Raw genomic sequence first — 13,718 nt, forward strand, 5'->3', positions numbered from 1 at the left:
ATTTGCGCAAACTGACTTGTGCATTTACACGTTCAGTCTACCTTGCAGAGTTATTTTCTATATCTATCAAGAATAAACTGTAATTATAATCAGTCATTAGTCATTAAATATTTTACCCTGCTCGAGTTAACTCGAGCGTGCGCGTTAAGGTAGCTCACGCGTTTGGTGCATATGGCGATTCGTATTTTTTTTTTATCAATTTTACCAATTTAATTTGAATGATTAATATTGTAAACTACTTTAAAATACTTAAGTGGAAACAAAATTGATAAATAAGTGGAAAAGACAAACATTTTTTTCCTTATTGTCAAAAAATTTAATTTTCGGTTTTAATTTGTAAGAACAAATTGAGAAGTTCGTCGAACAAACCAAAGGAAAACAGAAGTGACGTTGACGTTTATATCAGACATGCATAGAAGATACTATCAAACGCATTAAGACCCAAATTTGCATACTTTGAATTTCATCTTTAGTTTTATTTTATCCTTAATATATATTTTCTTTCTGTGCCATCATAATCTCCGTAAAAAAATGTATATCTACATAATTTTTTATGAAAATGTCACTGTTTGTAACTAAATAAGAAGTGATTAACTTCTCAGTACCAACTACAGTTCCATAAGGCTTGTGTTAAAAAGAAATTTTTACAACGTTTCTTTTTCTATAATTTTATCGTTGACCTTGCGATTTTCTGGTAGCAATCGAAAGTTGAAGCTTTTAAGAATGTTCCGTTACATTTTCAACTGAATTCATAATTATTAACAATTTGCGTAAGCCACCTTAAGAGGTTAACGCAGCCCGCCGACGGCCATTCCGATACCAGAACTGTTTATTGCCCTCTGGGAAAGTTTACAGGCTTCCGTCCCAGATACGAGTGTCATTCGCGAAAATACACTTACGGCGACGAAAATGCTTGCCCCAGAATGCCTGTGCCCGGTTATTAGTGAAAATACGCATTCGTAACGGCTCGTGTCTTTCCTCAAGGGAATAAATTACACGGTGTGATGCGCGTTATCGTTCCGCAAAATGGTCCTCCTGGTCGTCGTCGAGTAAAATGGTACCATCGCGTGGGGAAAATCGTCTGTCGATGAAAATCACATGGACGGTGGTGGTTCGACGTGTCATACAAGAATAGTACAGTGAAGTAGCATATGAAAATGAAAACTTTGCATTTGATAGTGTTTATAATTATTTCTATTTATTACTAGACTGCAGATGTTTACATACTTATAATTAGCACATACATTTAAGTTTAAGATGAAAGTTTTAGTACAGTTTCATTAATGGTTTTTTTATAATATTAGGTTTTATAATCTATGGTCTTCTTCACAAGATAACAATACAGTTTAAATACACGGTATTTTCTGCCCTTGAGCTCGACAAAAATGGCGTAGGGTGTTGGAGAACAGTGACGATCATCGTTGAAGGAACGTGAGCTTTTTATGTGCCTTGTAAGTAAATATGAAGTTGCTTAAAAGTAATGTATTTCTTAACAAGACCTGTCTTTTATTCTTATAAAAAATGTCTGTGCCTGGTTATTAATGAAAATCCGCGTTCTTAACGACCCTTGTCTGTATTTTTCCGATCTCGAGCTCGACAAAAATGGCGTAGAGTGTTAAAGAATAGTGGCGATCGTCACTGAAGGGCCATGATTTTTTTTAAGTACCTTCCAAATAAATGTGAAGTTGTTTAAAAGGTAGTGAACGTCTTATTAAAAACTGTCTGGTATTCTTATTAAAAATGTATGTGAAAATACGTATTCGTAACAGTCCGTGTCTCTTCTCGAGGGAATAAATTACACGGTGTGACGCGTGTTACCGTTCCGTAAAACAGTCCTGGTCGTCGTCGAGTAAAATGGTACCATCGCACGGGGAAAATCGTCCGTCGACGAGAATCGCGCGAACGGTGGTGGTTCGACGTGTTAGACGAGAATATCGAAAGAATGCGCAACAAGGTGCTTGTTCGAGGAAAATTTATAATACTTGCGTCGCGTCTGGGTGATCGTGATGCGTTTTATGAGGACGACACTCCTTTGCGAAAAACGGTCACGGTATGGAAGACGTGTTTTAAAGTGGTTGTGTGCAGTTTTAAGGAACATTAATGTGATTGGGCTGGCCTAAATGTAAGAGATCCAATTTCTGGGGTAGATGATGCTTTTTTTCTATTTCGATACAAAGCACTGCTCCTAACCAGTGAAATACAATACGTGTCCTGAATACTGTGACACACACGCCATTGCATCGTTTAAAAAAGAAAGTATTATGGTTATTGAGTTACATCTTCTTGCGATGACCTTATTTTGAGAATGAGTAATGAGAAAGGTGTGTACTTTCGTGCATTTTTTATTTCGTTCGTTTACGGTATGATCATTGTGCACACAGGAAGTCTTTTCTTGTCGTTTTCGTCGGGTTTGTTCGTTTCCGGAAATAAAGAAGTGTAATCACTCGAAAGCACATCTTCTCGTCACTAAGTTTCAAAACAAGAATGATTCAGGGAAATTAAACCCAGACGTAATGATTTTTCTTTTTAACGACGAGTCACATATAACCACGAATGTTGCGATACCTAATAAAATTATTATTTACATTTTAGTACACCTTTTTTAGTCTTCTATTTGATTTTGAGTTTTTAACCACTGCCATACCATTCAGTTCTGGACACGTTTCACACCTTGACGTTGGGCGGGAAACAGCAACAAAAATTTGAACTCTACTCACTAAGCCCTTTTCATGGTTACCCGTATTACTGGGGTTAGTGAGTAGAGTTAAAATTTTAATAAGCCCGGTTACCCATAATGCCAGGATTTTGGATCAACTCAATTTGCATTCTGTTTCCTTAGATTTTCTCACAGATACTCATATTGCTGAGGTTATCTGTCAATATAAGAATCTGGGGGTCAAAATCTGGGGAAGGAAAGATAAACTAAAAATTGATAAAACATTGAACTGTCGTCGCAAATACGTTGTGTGAAAAATTTCAAGAAAATCGGTTCGGTAAAAGTGGGTCAAAAATTTATTGGAAACAACAAACAAACATGAAAACCAATAAAACCGTCGTAAAAAGAATAAAATCCAAATTAAACACAGTCGGTTCAAAAGGGTTAAAATTGAAATTCTCAGGTTCATTAACCCTGGAGCAGTCGCGTGGACGACAGTCGTTGAATTAATCTGTTGGCCATCTTCTTTATAGTGAATGGATTAGGTTACGGAGCCTAGAGTCTGTTTTGGGAAGAGTATTTTATAACTTTAATGTAGCCATTTGTTTCATGTCTTTCTGTTCAGCGACTTTAGAACCTGTAAAAACCATTTGGAGTAAAGTTGTCATCCACGCGACCTTTCATATAGATAAGCATTTTTTTTATGTTATTTGTTATTTTTACCTCATTTCTTAGTATTTTATTTCGTTTTATATTGAATACTCGCTGGCTTTAAATTAAAAATACACCTACATCTAAAATTAAACGTTTTCTAAATTATTTTCTCTTTGTGAAAACTTGTAGAGATACCAGAGTAATATTAGAAGCAAAGAAACTTTCAATATTATAACTTCAATTGAAAAAATTACAATGTTACATTCCAGGGTTAATTAAACGCTGTACAAAAGAAAAATTTTCATCCAAATAAACGAATGTGCCCATTATCCGTTGAGATATAAGAAATTCATCTCATTAACACCGTGCAGTCAAAAATAATTGCAACATAAGAAAGGCTAAATCCATTTTCCCACCAGAAGGAAAATATCACGAATAAACTATAAGACATAGTATTCGTCGGAAAACGGTCCCATCGAGGGAAGGCCAAGGTTCGAGCCGAAGGCCACCTGGGTGATAACATCTAACCCCCCCCCCCCAATATTCACCCTCTCATAAATAGTCCCGGGGCCTGAGGACTGTCCTAAGCGGGCGATACGGAAGGTTTTTAAGGAACAAATAAAAGTTAACCATTGTAACGGCAACATCTTGTCGATCAATATACTCTCTGACATTTTTTTCATTTCCGACTCTATTTTTCGAGCAATCTTACATATACTCACAAATCTTACTAAACCAAATCAACGATGAAAAAGAAAATGACGTTGCTTCTGCATCGTCCTACCAACATTATCTGCCAAGGAAACAAAATTACACGCAAAGGCAATATAGATCATCGGTCCTAGAAGATAAGAAGAAAAAGGAAATAAACGTTAGATTAGAATTCCAGCCCAGTTTACGTAAGTTTACAATTCCGTCGTTTTCGTTGCACATTCGGGGGCGAGGAAAGGTGACGCACGTATATCGTCGATCGCTAGACAGAAATGATCGTGAACGGGTGGCCCAGTCTCTCTTTCTCTCTCCCTTTTTGTTGGAGAGACGCTCGCGTGGTGGTCAGAGACGCGCAAGTTCGGATAAGTTTACTCATGAATGAGCCCACGGGTATGATTTTCTGTGCGCAGAAACACGCGTGTGTGTGGGTTTCGTCGTTTTAGAACGTTCCTGGGGGAGTGCGCGAAGGAAGAGGGAGAAACGTCGCATTTTAACTTGCGAATAATAAAACCGGCGAACGTTCGTCGGTCGACACCAGTTCCTCGCTGTCGTTCGTCCTGTTTTCGCGCGGTTGAGGCTCCGAAAGAACGCTTGGATCGCGTCGAGGCCCGAACAATAGACAATAGACGAAGCATTAAACAATAGAAGAATTATCAGACATTCTATTATAACAGACCGGTTAGAGGAAGAAGGATTCCACTTCGAGCACGTTGCACAGTTCTTGTTCTATCGTCTCTGACTCGTTTGGCTTCCTCTGGTAGCGTTTGTGTGTTGGAGAGAGTTTGATCGAACAATGTCTCTCATGTGGATAAGTTACATGAAGAATCGAACCAAGAAGAAGCACGTTCGTAGACGTCGAGTAAGTGACGTTTAGTGACTTTTTATTTCTGTATTTTTTTTATGTCTCTTTTGGCCACGTTTTCTATTTACCCTTGCTACGACGCGCGTAGTCGGGTGCGATACACTTGCACGCAACAATTGCAGGTTGTTCTTGCTGCGCGTTTCGTGAAATTTACGAGTCACGTGAGGAGTATTTCGCTTGAATAGTTTCAATGTGACGCGCGGATAGGGAGCATGAAGTCGTTTCGGAAATTTATTCGAGAAACAGACAGCTGGAGTATTATTGAGATCGCTAAAAATAGTAATAGTCGCGTGAACGCGTCTTTAATAGAGATATGACGGTGGAATTTGTATTCTTGGATGAGAAATAACAATGGAATTTCATTGTGTTTAGCATGTTCGAGCGATGGAGATTTATTGGTTGTGTCAACTAGAGGATAATCCTCAGTTTTCTAGTCTTCCCGCCATTTTTATCTGATAATAAAAATGGCGTTGAATGTTGCGAAGCAGGCGAAACAGATGTTAAATTTGAAGAAAGAAATGTTGATATTGAGACATGTACAAATCAAAATTTTCCTCATTTCGTGAATCGTATTTTCATTGAACGAGCAACTAAATGTCGCGGAAGACAAGATATATGACGCGTGGAATGGAAGTTGCGACTTCCTTTCGGAAAATCAAATTTTCCAGAAAGTGTAAACACACTTAAAATGTGAGAAACTTTATTAGCATTTTTTTTTCTAGTACACCAGTGCTTATATAATTTGTATATAATTTAATTTTAGCTGTTACATTTTCTTTTATATTTGGCTTGTTGCTGCAAGGAATAGGGACATAAACAAGATAAATCGATTTTAAAGTCTATTCGACCGATCGTAATAAATTTTCTCTTTTTACCCAAGATAAACATTGAAAAAATATTACTTATAAAATTAAACTACAGTGACCCACCGATTTGTTCACGGAAAGCCTTTGTTTGACAAAATTATGTCCTGAATTGCGAATTTCATTTCGAAACTATGAAAAACTTACCACTAAACCATGATAAAAGCAAGAGTAATGAAAATACGGAAACAGAATTTGCATATAAATCTTTACATTTAATTGTTATTTCGGAAGTACGTGAACAAATATGTGAATCACTGTAACTCCATTGTTTGAAGTTGAAACAGCACCATTAAGCAAGCTCTCAAACCGTGCAGAGTTTTATATTCATTTTGTATGAATGAAACAATAAGATAATTATAATATAATAAATGTAATGTCTATAATACGATGAATATTATAAAATTATATAATACCAATCGTTATTGCATCTTCAATTGCAAAGATTCAGACTGAATTTCGAAAAGAAAAATTCCCAAAGTATTAAAAGAAAAAAAGTCCAAAGAATTTCCAAAAGTAATTAGCACCAGATACTGACGTCTGTAACTACATTAATTAAAACGTTAGTTTTTCTCAAAAGTTTTTGAAAATAATTTCTGTTGCAAATACAAACTCAAGTAGGAAAGTCTCCGTTACATACGTGACAGAACGAAAAAACTTCTGCACGAACTACAGGGTTACTCAGAAATCAATTAATATTTCGCCCCGATTCGCAGTATTTTTCTCCGGGACGCGACACGCCTTTAATTGTACACGGTCTCTGGTAGGGACAAAACAAAACGTTACGAACCCTTCGAACGGACGAAAGAAGAAGGACAAAAGCCGGGGATCCGTAATTTTCACCCGCCTAGCTCTCGTCTCCCGCTTCATTGCGCAAATTTTTCTCGTTAACTGTGTTCTTAACAGCGTGCTGCTGCAGGCCGACAACCAGCGGCAGTTTGAGTTATTTCCAGCAATCCATTAATTCCCACCGTTTCGCGCTACGGAATAAAAGATATCCACGAGACAAGTAATATTTATGGCGTATTTCTTCGTGGTATTTTTTTTTTTCAAATTATTTTATTTCTTAATACTTTCAATACTTTCAGCGAATTATTTGTTAAAGAATATTTGTCTGCAAGATCACTCTATGTGAACCCTGCTGTTCTCCTCACTTCTTCGTAATATTTGTATTTCTTTGAATAACATATTTCAAACTTTAAAATGATTTGGTCTTAAGAAATGGGAAATACAGAAAAAAGACGTGAAATTTAAGTGCGTTGGACATTAAAAACAAATATTTACAAAAACGTGATACGTCTGAAAAAGAGAGCAGGGTTAAATACTATTACACACAATAGTTTCTACGATAGTTTTAGTACATAACAATCGGATACTATTATTGTGATTTTGTATTTGTTGGAAATGTGGTACAGAATTACCCTGTTACTCGCAACAGGATAGTAACGATGTTTAGATCGTTGACGATTCATTTCTAGTATTTCGTTACAATAATTATTATGTATTGAATAATTGATATATTTTTTTTAATTCAATAGACGATAATATATAATTCTATCAAAATTTCTGAACCTTTTTGTAATCTAATGAACTCGTATGTTCAGTTCTATGATTATGGTAGAACGTAATTCAGAAATCCAATATGGCGTCCGAAAGCCACCTTAACCACTAACTCCTTCTTATATCAACTTTCAAGTTCTACGAAACACCTATGAAGACCATCTTTCTACTATCACTACATACGAACGTTATTAATTTTTTGTTCATTACAGCCTTAACATTTTCATTGTTAAAAAATAACATGTTATTCCTCTTAATAATATCTACCTTCTGTTAGTTTCCATACACATTTGATTTAAACATACAATCGCAATAAAAGTAGTAAATTACGTGATTCATTCTAAGAAGGAACTAAATTGTAAAGTAGAAATATCTAATATAAAAACAAGATTAAATCGCGATTTTAATAAAAAAAATTCCTGTAAATATGTCTAGTTTAGGGTTATCACGGTGTTAGCTCGCGATTCAAATAAAAAATTTCTGAATAATAAGAGAAAAAATGCATCGAACATTTCCATTTTTGTGCAATGTTGGAGGATCACGATTATTTCTGTGACCGAACAGATTTTTTAAAACGAAACGCGTAAACAGGTGCAGCACGCTGCTCTTCGCATCGGGATTTATAAATATAACCGTGGCTTAGAAACGAATATGCACCTCTGCCCGTATTGTTCGGGCCTCGTTAGAAGCAATACGTGCGCGTTTTCAAAGAAAATTTCAGTGTTTAATTTCTGATTGAACAATAATTTAACACTCCAAAAGTGTCGTGAAACCATCGCCATGTGGTATTGTGAACAAGTGGTAAATCATCTAATCTACTTGGAAATATGTTTCATAATGATAAAATATATAAAAACTGTATTGTTCCTAGCATCATGTGTTATCTATTAACATTCATAGTTAAATATTCGCCAGATGTTACAATTTACAAATGTTCCTTGAAGTTCTACAAACTTTTCAGACTCCATTTAAATCTTTATCATTGTATGTTTGCAAATTTTTAAAAGTTAAATTACAAATTTCGGGTAACTTTTATTCGATATAATTTGTTAATGAAGAAAATTATCTGACAAACTGTTGAACACTGTCACATTGTAAAAACCTAACATTTATTACGTCAATGTAAGGCTTCTGTTAACAAGCCTCAGATTTCGTCTCAATCAGAAGGTTAATAAATATTATTATTGTAAACTCATCAATCTCAAAAAGGACTTATAGTCCTTCTTTAATATTATGTCGTGTTTCTTTTCTTTTTCATCTGTTTATTGATATATACATACTTGGCTACATGATATTTATGTATTGTTGCAGATGAGAGACGACCGAAGAGCATCAATGGAAGGCGAGAGACTTAGCAATAACAGCGGGGGGATAATCGATGGAAACGGAAGTCGTCCTCTCTCACAAACATCCAGCGAGATGGACACCCTTGGACCACTGCAACCAGTGAAACATCGCGAAAAGGCAAAACTGCAGGTACATTGAAACTTTGTCTACTTCAATTTTTTCAAAGTATCCGTGTTCATCCGAAATAAAACGTAGAGTGAATAGTAAATCACCCCGTTTAACTGTTCACAATCAGTCGGACATTCCAAAAAGAATAGTTTGACTGTCGATCAACCTGGTACTTTGACATCCTGGATTATTTCAGTCTCTCGATGTTTAATAGTTTTGATTAGGGTATTTATAACTAGCTATTCATGTCCTAGAAAATTCGTCGTGTATTGTAGACCATGGCGAGTACCAGCTTCAAAATAAATCCACATCGTTGATCACGAATGACGCGTCAGGGCCATTAAAGTATGTCAATGGATTTTCAAATCGACGATAGCCGTGGCGATGATAATGGAAGGATGCCATTAGAAAAATAGTTTACATAACTGACGCAGTGTACAGAAGGGTTATTGTATCGTTACGAAAGTATAGGAAATTATTAGCGAACTCCCTTATCTAACTAATCCACTTCACTTTGAACCTCTTTTTTCACCCTTAAAACTTGAAAAAAAAATTTTTACGTAGGTACATGATTCCTTCCTGTTAGTCATATTTTTCTTTTTACAAAAATTCTAAATATTCTGACAATAATCTCTTCCCGTGTTCGAACAGCGCCCAAATTACAATTACAAGATTGTCAAATCCTCATCACAGAATCTCCACGGTCACATACTTCACGAAATGGACAGCTGTCAACTTTACAAACCTCTCGGTACAAGGCTCTCGTTACAAGCTTCTAATCACAAAAATAAACGTTCCACGTCGGTCTCTCTGAATTCCAAGGAATCTACAACGCCCACAACAGTCGCTTTCAGCTTATTTCATTTACACGAACCAATTGGCTGTCTATTCCCACAAGTACTCCCAGTCGATTTTCTGACAACGCTATGTCTCCTTCACCAAGAAATTTTTCGTGAAATATAAGGCGTGGTCCACAGTAACCCATACTTTTAGAACATCCAGCTATAGATGTTCAGCTTTGGACGTTGAGTTTTGGGACATCCAATTTTAGAACATTCAGATTTGAAAAACCAGTTTTGGAACATTCAGTTTTAGAACATCCACTTCTGGAACATCCATTGTTTTGGACATCCAGTTTTGGAACATCCATTGTTTTGGACATTCAGTTTTGGAACATCCATTGTTTTGGACATTCAGTTTTGGTACATCCATTGTTTTGGACATTCAGTTTTGGTACATCCATTGTTTTGGACATTCATTTTCAGAACATCCACTGCTGGAACATCCATTGTTTTGGACATTCAATTATGGAACATCCATTGTTTTGAATATTCATTTTTAGAACATCCATTGTTTTGAACATTCAGTTTTCTACGTTTAGTTTTTGCAACTCGTATTATTTTTCAAAGTGTATTCGAAGGTCAAATAGTGGCTCCAAAAACACAGACCAGCACGCGTTAGAATGTTTCCCCCGACTCCATAAGTTCTATTTTCACGTGACACGTTCCACGCGTGTCGGTTCGGACCCCGACGTGTGACGAATGACAGGGCCGACAGGGTTACCATTTAACCGGACACTTCGTTTCACGGCTTGTAAATCCGATGATTTATGTCCGTTTGCCCAGAGGCCGCTCACGAGATACCTTCCCATCAAGTCGGAGTCCCTGGACCTTAGGCATCACATCGAGACTGCCGGGCACCAGTTGCCCCTGATACACGATGTCACGGTCGACACGACCAGTTGCAGCGGTTACCTATCGAAGATGAGCAAGAAGTTCCATCACTGGAACAAACGATGGTTCGTCTTTGACCGGAAAAGAAAGACATTGTCGTATTACAGCGATAGCTCCTCGAGGAAGGCGCGGGGTGTGATCTACTTTCAGGTATGGGGTAACATTATACCATTCTCATAGCCAGTCATAACTATAGCGACTCACAGATTTATTTGTTCATCAAAGGTTGTTACACATATATAACGAAATTGCATACTAAACTGAGAATTTCATTTCAAAACTAACAAGGAAACAAATCAAATCCAAACACGACGATTTTAATACCATTTATGTGTGTTATAGTTTACGGAAAAATATGTGACACGTATTTTATTATAGCGGCCTATACTAAAGGGGTGAAAACAGCCCTCAAAGCTAGAGTCTGAAAACATACTTTTCAGAATATCTTTGGAACTACAGAGTATAGCAAAAAACGTTTTCTTAAATTGTGCGTTTTTTAATGAGTGATACAATCATAAGAACGATTTTCTGAAAAGAAAAATCATTTGTTTCATTTATCTTGTTAAATTTTAATAAATTTTTCATATCAATTTCGAGCCCTAGGGGGGTTTCTTTCCTTTTTCTCAATAAATACAACATTCTAACGGTTTAGACATAAAAATCTTGTATTCAAGTAAGTAGAAATTGTTTCATACAACTACTTTTCTGTATGTACAGTCGATCGAGGAGGTTTACGTGGACCACATGAACACCGTACGGTCGCCGCATCCGTCGTTAACGTTTATCATTAAAACATCGTCCAGGCTGTATCACTTAATGGCGCCGAGTCCAGAGGCTATGCGGGTCTGGGTGGACGTGGTGTTCACCGGCGCCGAGGGATATCACGAGTTCGATCACGGTATCTGATAAGCCGAGAGATGACCGTTCTCACGTTTCTGGTCGAGATCCGTTTTACAGGGTGCCGCGGCTGTGCGACGCGCGTTTCCCCCCAATACTTGTCGAGCCACAGTAGGCTCAGGAATCGAACTTCGTGATCGCTCGAAGAGACTCAAGGTCAGATCGGGAAGTGGAAAATAGAACTGCCACGTTTGAGATGCTGAACAGGAAATTTTTATACATAGAATGACAAATCCTTATATCTCGACTTGTGTATATCTAAGACAAATATTTTGGATTCTGCGAATAGGGGACTGATATCCACTGGGTTGTTGGAAAAGTTTGTAGCGGTTTCTTAAAAATAGCCACGTTTTCTACACTAATCAAATCGCACCGTGTACTTATTTCTCAAATATTTTTTTTCACATCTTCCTATCGTTTTTTCGGTAATCTCTTTACATTAGTAACGTAAAGTTGTGTATCGGTTTCGTTAAAAAAAGAACCAACTTTTTGAAAGTTTTTTTTTCCCGTTACACAGAATGTTTCAGCGATCTGAGCAAACGATTATTTGACAGGGCGATGTCTGGTGAAATAAAGTAAGTGCTGTCAAAATGTACTAGTCAAAACAGTCTGAAAATCTTTACACGTTTAATAGTATTCGTCTCACGAAAAGAGAAGCAAAAATTTACGAACCACTTGCACATTCGAGATCTATCTCGAAGACGGCATATGTGTCTTTTTTTATCCCCTTAAAATTGTTTGTCTGTGTCGCCTTATGATTTTTTATATCTCTAGTATAAAAAGGTGATAAACACGTCGCGCCTGAAACGCTACAAACTTTCCAAATGACTCGACACTATTGGTGCTCGATACAGTGTTCCATGGATAAGTGAACGCTAAACTGGAATCATTTGGATTCGACAAAAAAGGAGCTCTTATTCCAAAGACTTACGTTATTCCTAAAACTAAAACTTAACCTATTTCGATATTCGATACGAATGAATACAAAAATAAACAACTGGTTTATACAACTCCTGGAACATTAACACATGCGAGTTGAAGGGCGTACATTAATCCGTGGACCATTGGTGTCCAACCTACTCGAGCAGCTGCAAACTGAAAATTGTCACAGTGACGTTAACTGTATGAAACCTGATCATTGAAACCTGATCATTGGAAAGAATGAGAATAACGATATATTTTAAACGTGAATAATAAGGTAGTACGCGACCAGGTGTGAATGTTGATCGAGAATGGTACATAAACTGCCGGAATGTGATTGAGTATTTCAAGCGAAGACTCGATCGTTCGTGCCGACGCGTTCCGTGTATGAGGGCATTAAATGGTACCATACATCATGCAGAAAAGTATTATTCATTCGAGTGCAGGCTAATCACGAGTTTGTTCTATTTAAACGACGAGGATTTTTATAGGATTTACCTGTTAAAGTTCGTAGACATTTTTAATCTAGTCTTCCAGCATTAGACACTTTGATGAACACTTTTTCGATCCCCGACGACCTGTCCAACGCGTGTGTTCTAGGGTGAACCCCAGAGGTCAGGTTTATCCCTGAGAAAACTGTACATACGTCCTGTTCAACGTTTTTTCTTTTCTTTTCTCTTTTTTTTTTTTAGTTAAACCCCTATAATGGATATTTTGATACCAAGGATTCTACGAAATCATCTGTCGCGTCTTTATTACGCCCAAAGAAATTTTTAGGACATACGTAACATACACACACCTGTAATGATTACATTTGATTCTTGCCGCGTACAGGTAAATCGATAAACGATTCGAACGGCAAGACTCAATCATTGTATGCATTGGTTTCGTGACTCTTGTGCGTATACATTATTGTTCATAATAATAGAACCTTTCGCGTGTGTCCCTTATCGAAGCAATTGAATTACTTTACCCAAGGAACATGCGTGTCAATCCGAAAGGTTCCTTTTTACACATGTGTCATATCGGTTTTCATTAATACGATATCCAAATATGCAGGTTTTTAACTATACGAACAAGTATTTTTTTCCGGACAGGTAAAACAGAATTGTTTGTATGTAATTAATAAATATATGGACGTCGTGTTGGAGAGCTCAGTAAGCTTTGATGAATGTTTAAAGTTTACAGAAATCATAATTCTGTTCAATTATGTGCACATAATTTACAGATATTGCAGTGCTCGCGAAAAAGAACGTTCGGTCTTTTGCAAAATATTATACAGTTATTTCGAGGACCATGTTAACTTTTTCGAAGACATTTACGAATCAAATGGTACCATCTAAAATACCCACCTAAAAAGGGCTTTCAGGAGCCATTGTTGACTCTTACAATTAGAACCAACATAC

At 36.8% G+C, this 13,718-nt stretch overlaps 1 protein-coding gene across 1 annotated transcript in view; it reads left to right on the forward strand.

Moving 5' to 3' along the window:
• LOC107186422 (pleckstrin homology-like domain family B member 1) overlaps window positions 1-11,477 on the forward strand; it is a 52,158-nt gene extending 40,681 nt beyond the window's left edge. Inside the window, exons 11-13 of the mRNA XM_015574281.1 lie at window positions 8,618-8,782; window positions 10,387-10,644; window positions 11,212-11,477. Coding sequence (XP_015429767.1) covers window positions 8,618-8,782; window positions 10,387-10,644; window positions 11,212-11,400 — 612 coding nt within the window. The 3' untranslated portion in view covers window positions 11,401-11,477. The remainder of the gene's footprint in view (window positions 1-8,617; window positions 8,783-10,386; window positions 10,645-11,211) is intronic.
• Window positions 11,478-13,718: the final 2,241 nt, after the last annotated feature.

This window comes from Dufourea novaeangliae, unplaced genomic scaffold (assembly GCF_001272555.1).
Source record: "Dufourea novaeangliae isolate 0120121106 unplaced genomic scaffold, ASM127255v1 scaffold88, whole genome shotgun sequence".
NCBI classification, from domain to species: Eukaryota; Metazoa; Arthropoda; class Insecta; order Hymenoptera; family Halictidae; genus Dufourea; species Dufourea novaeangliae.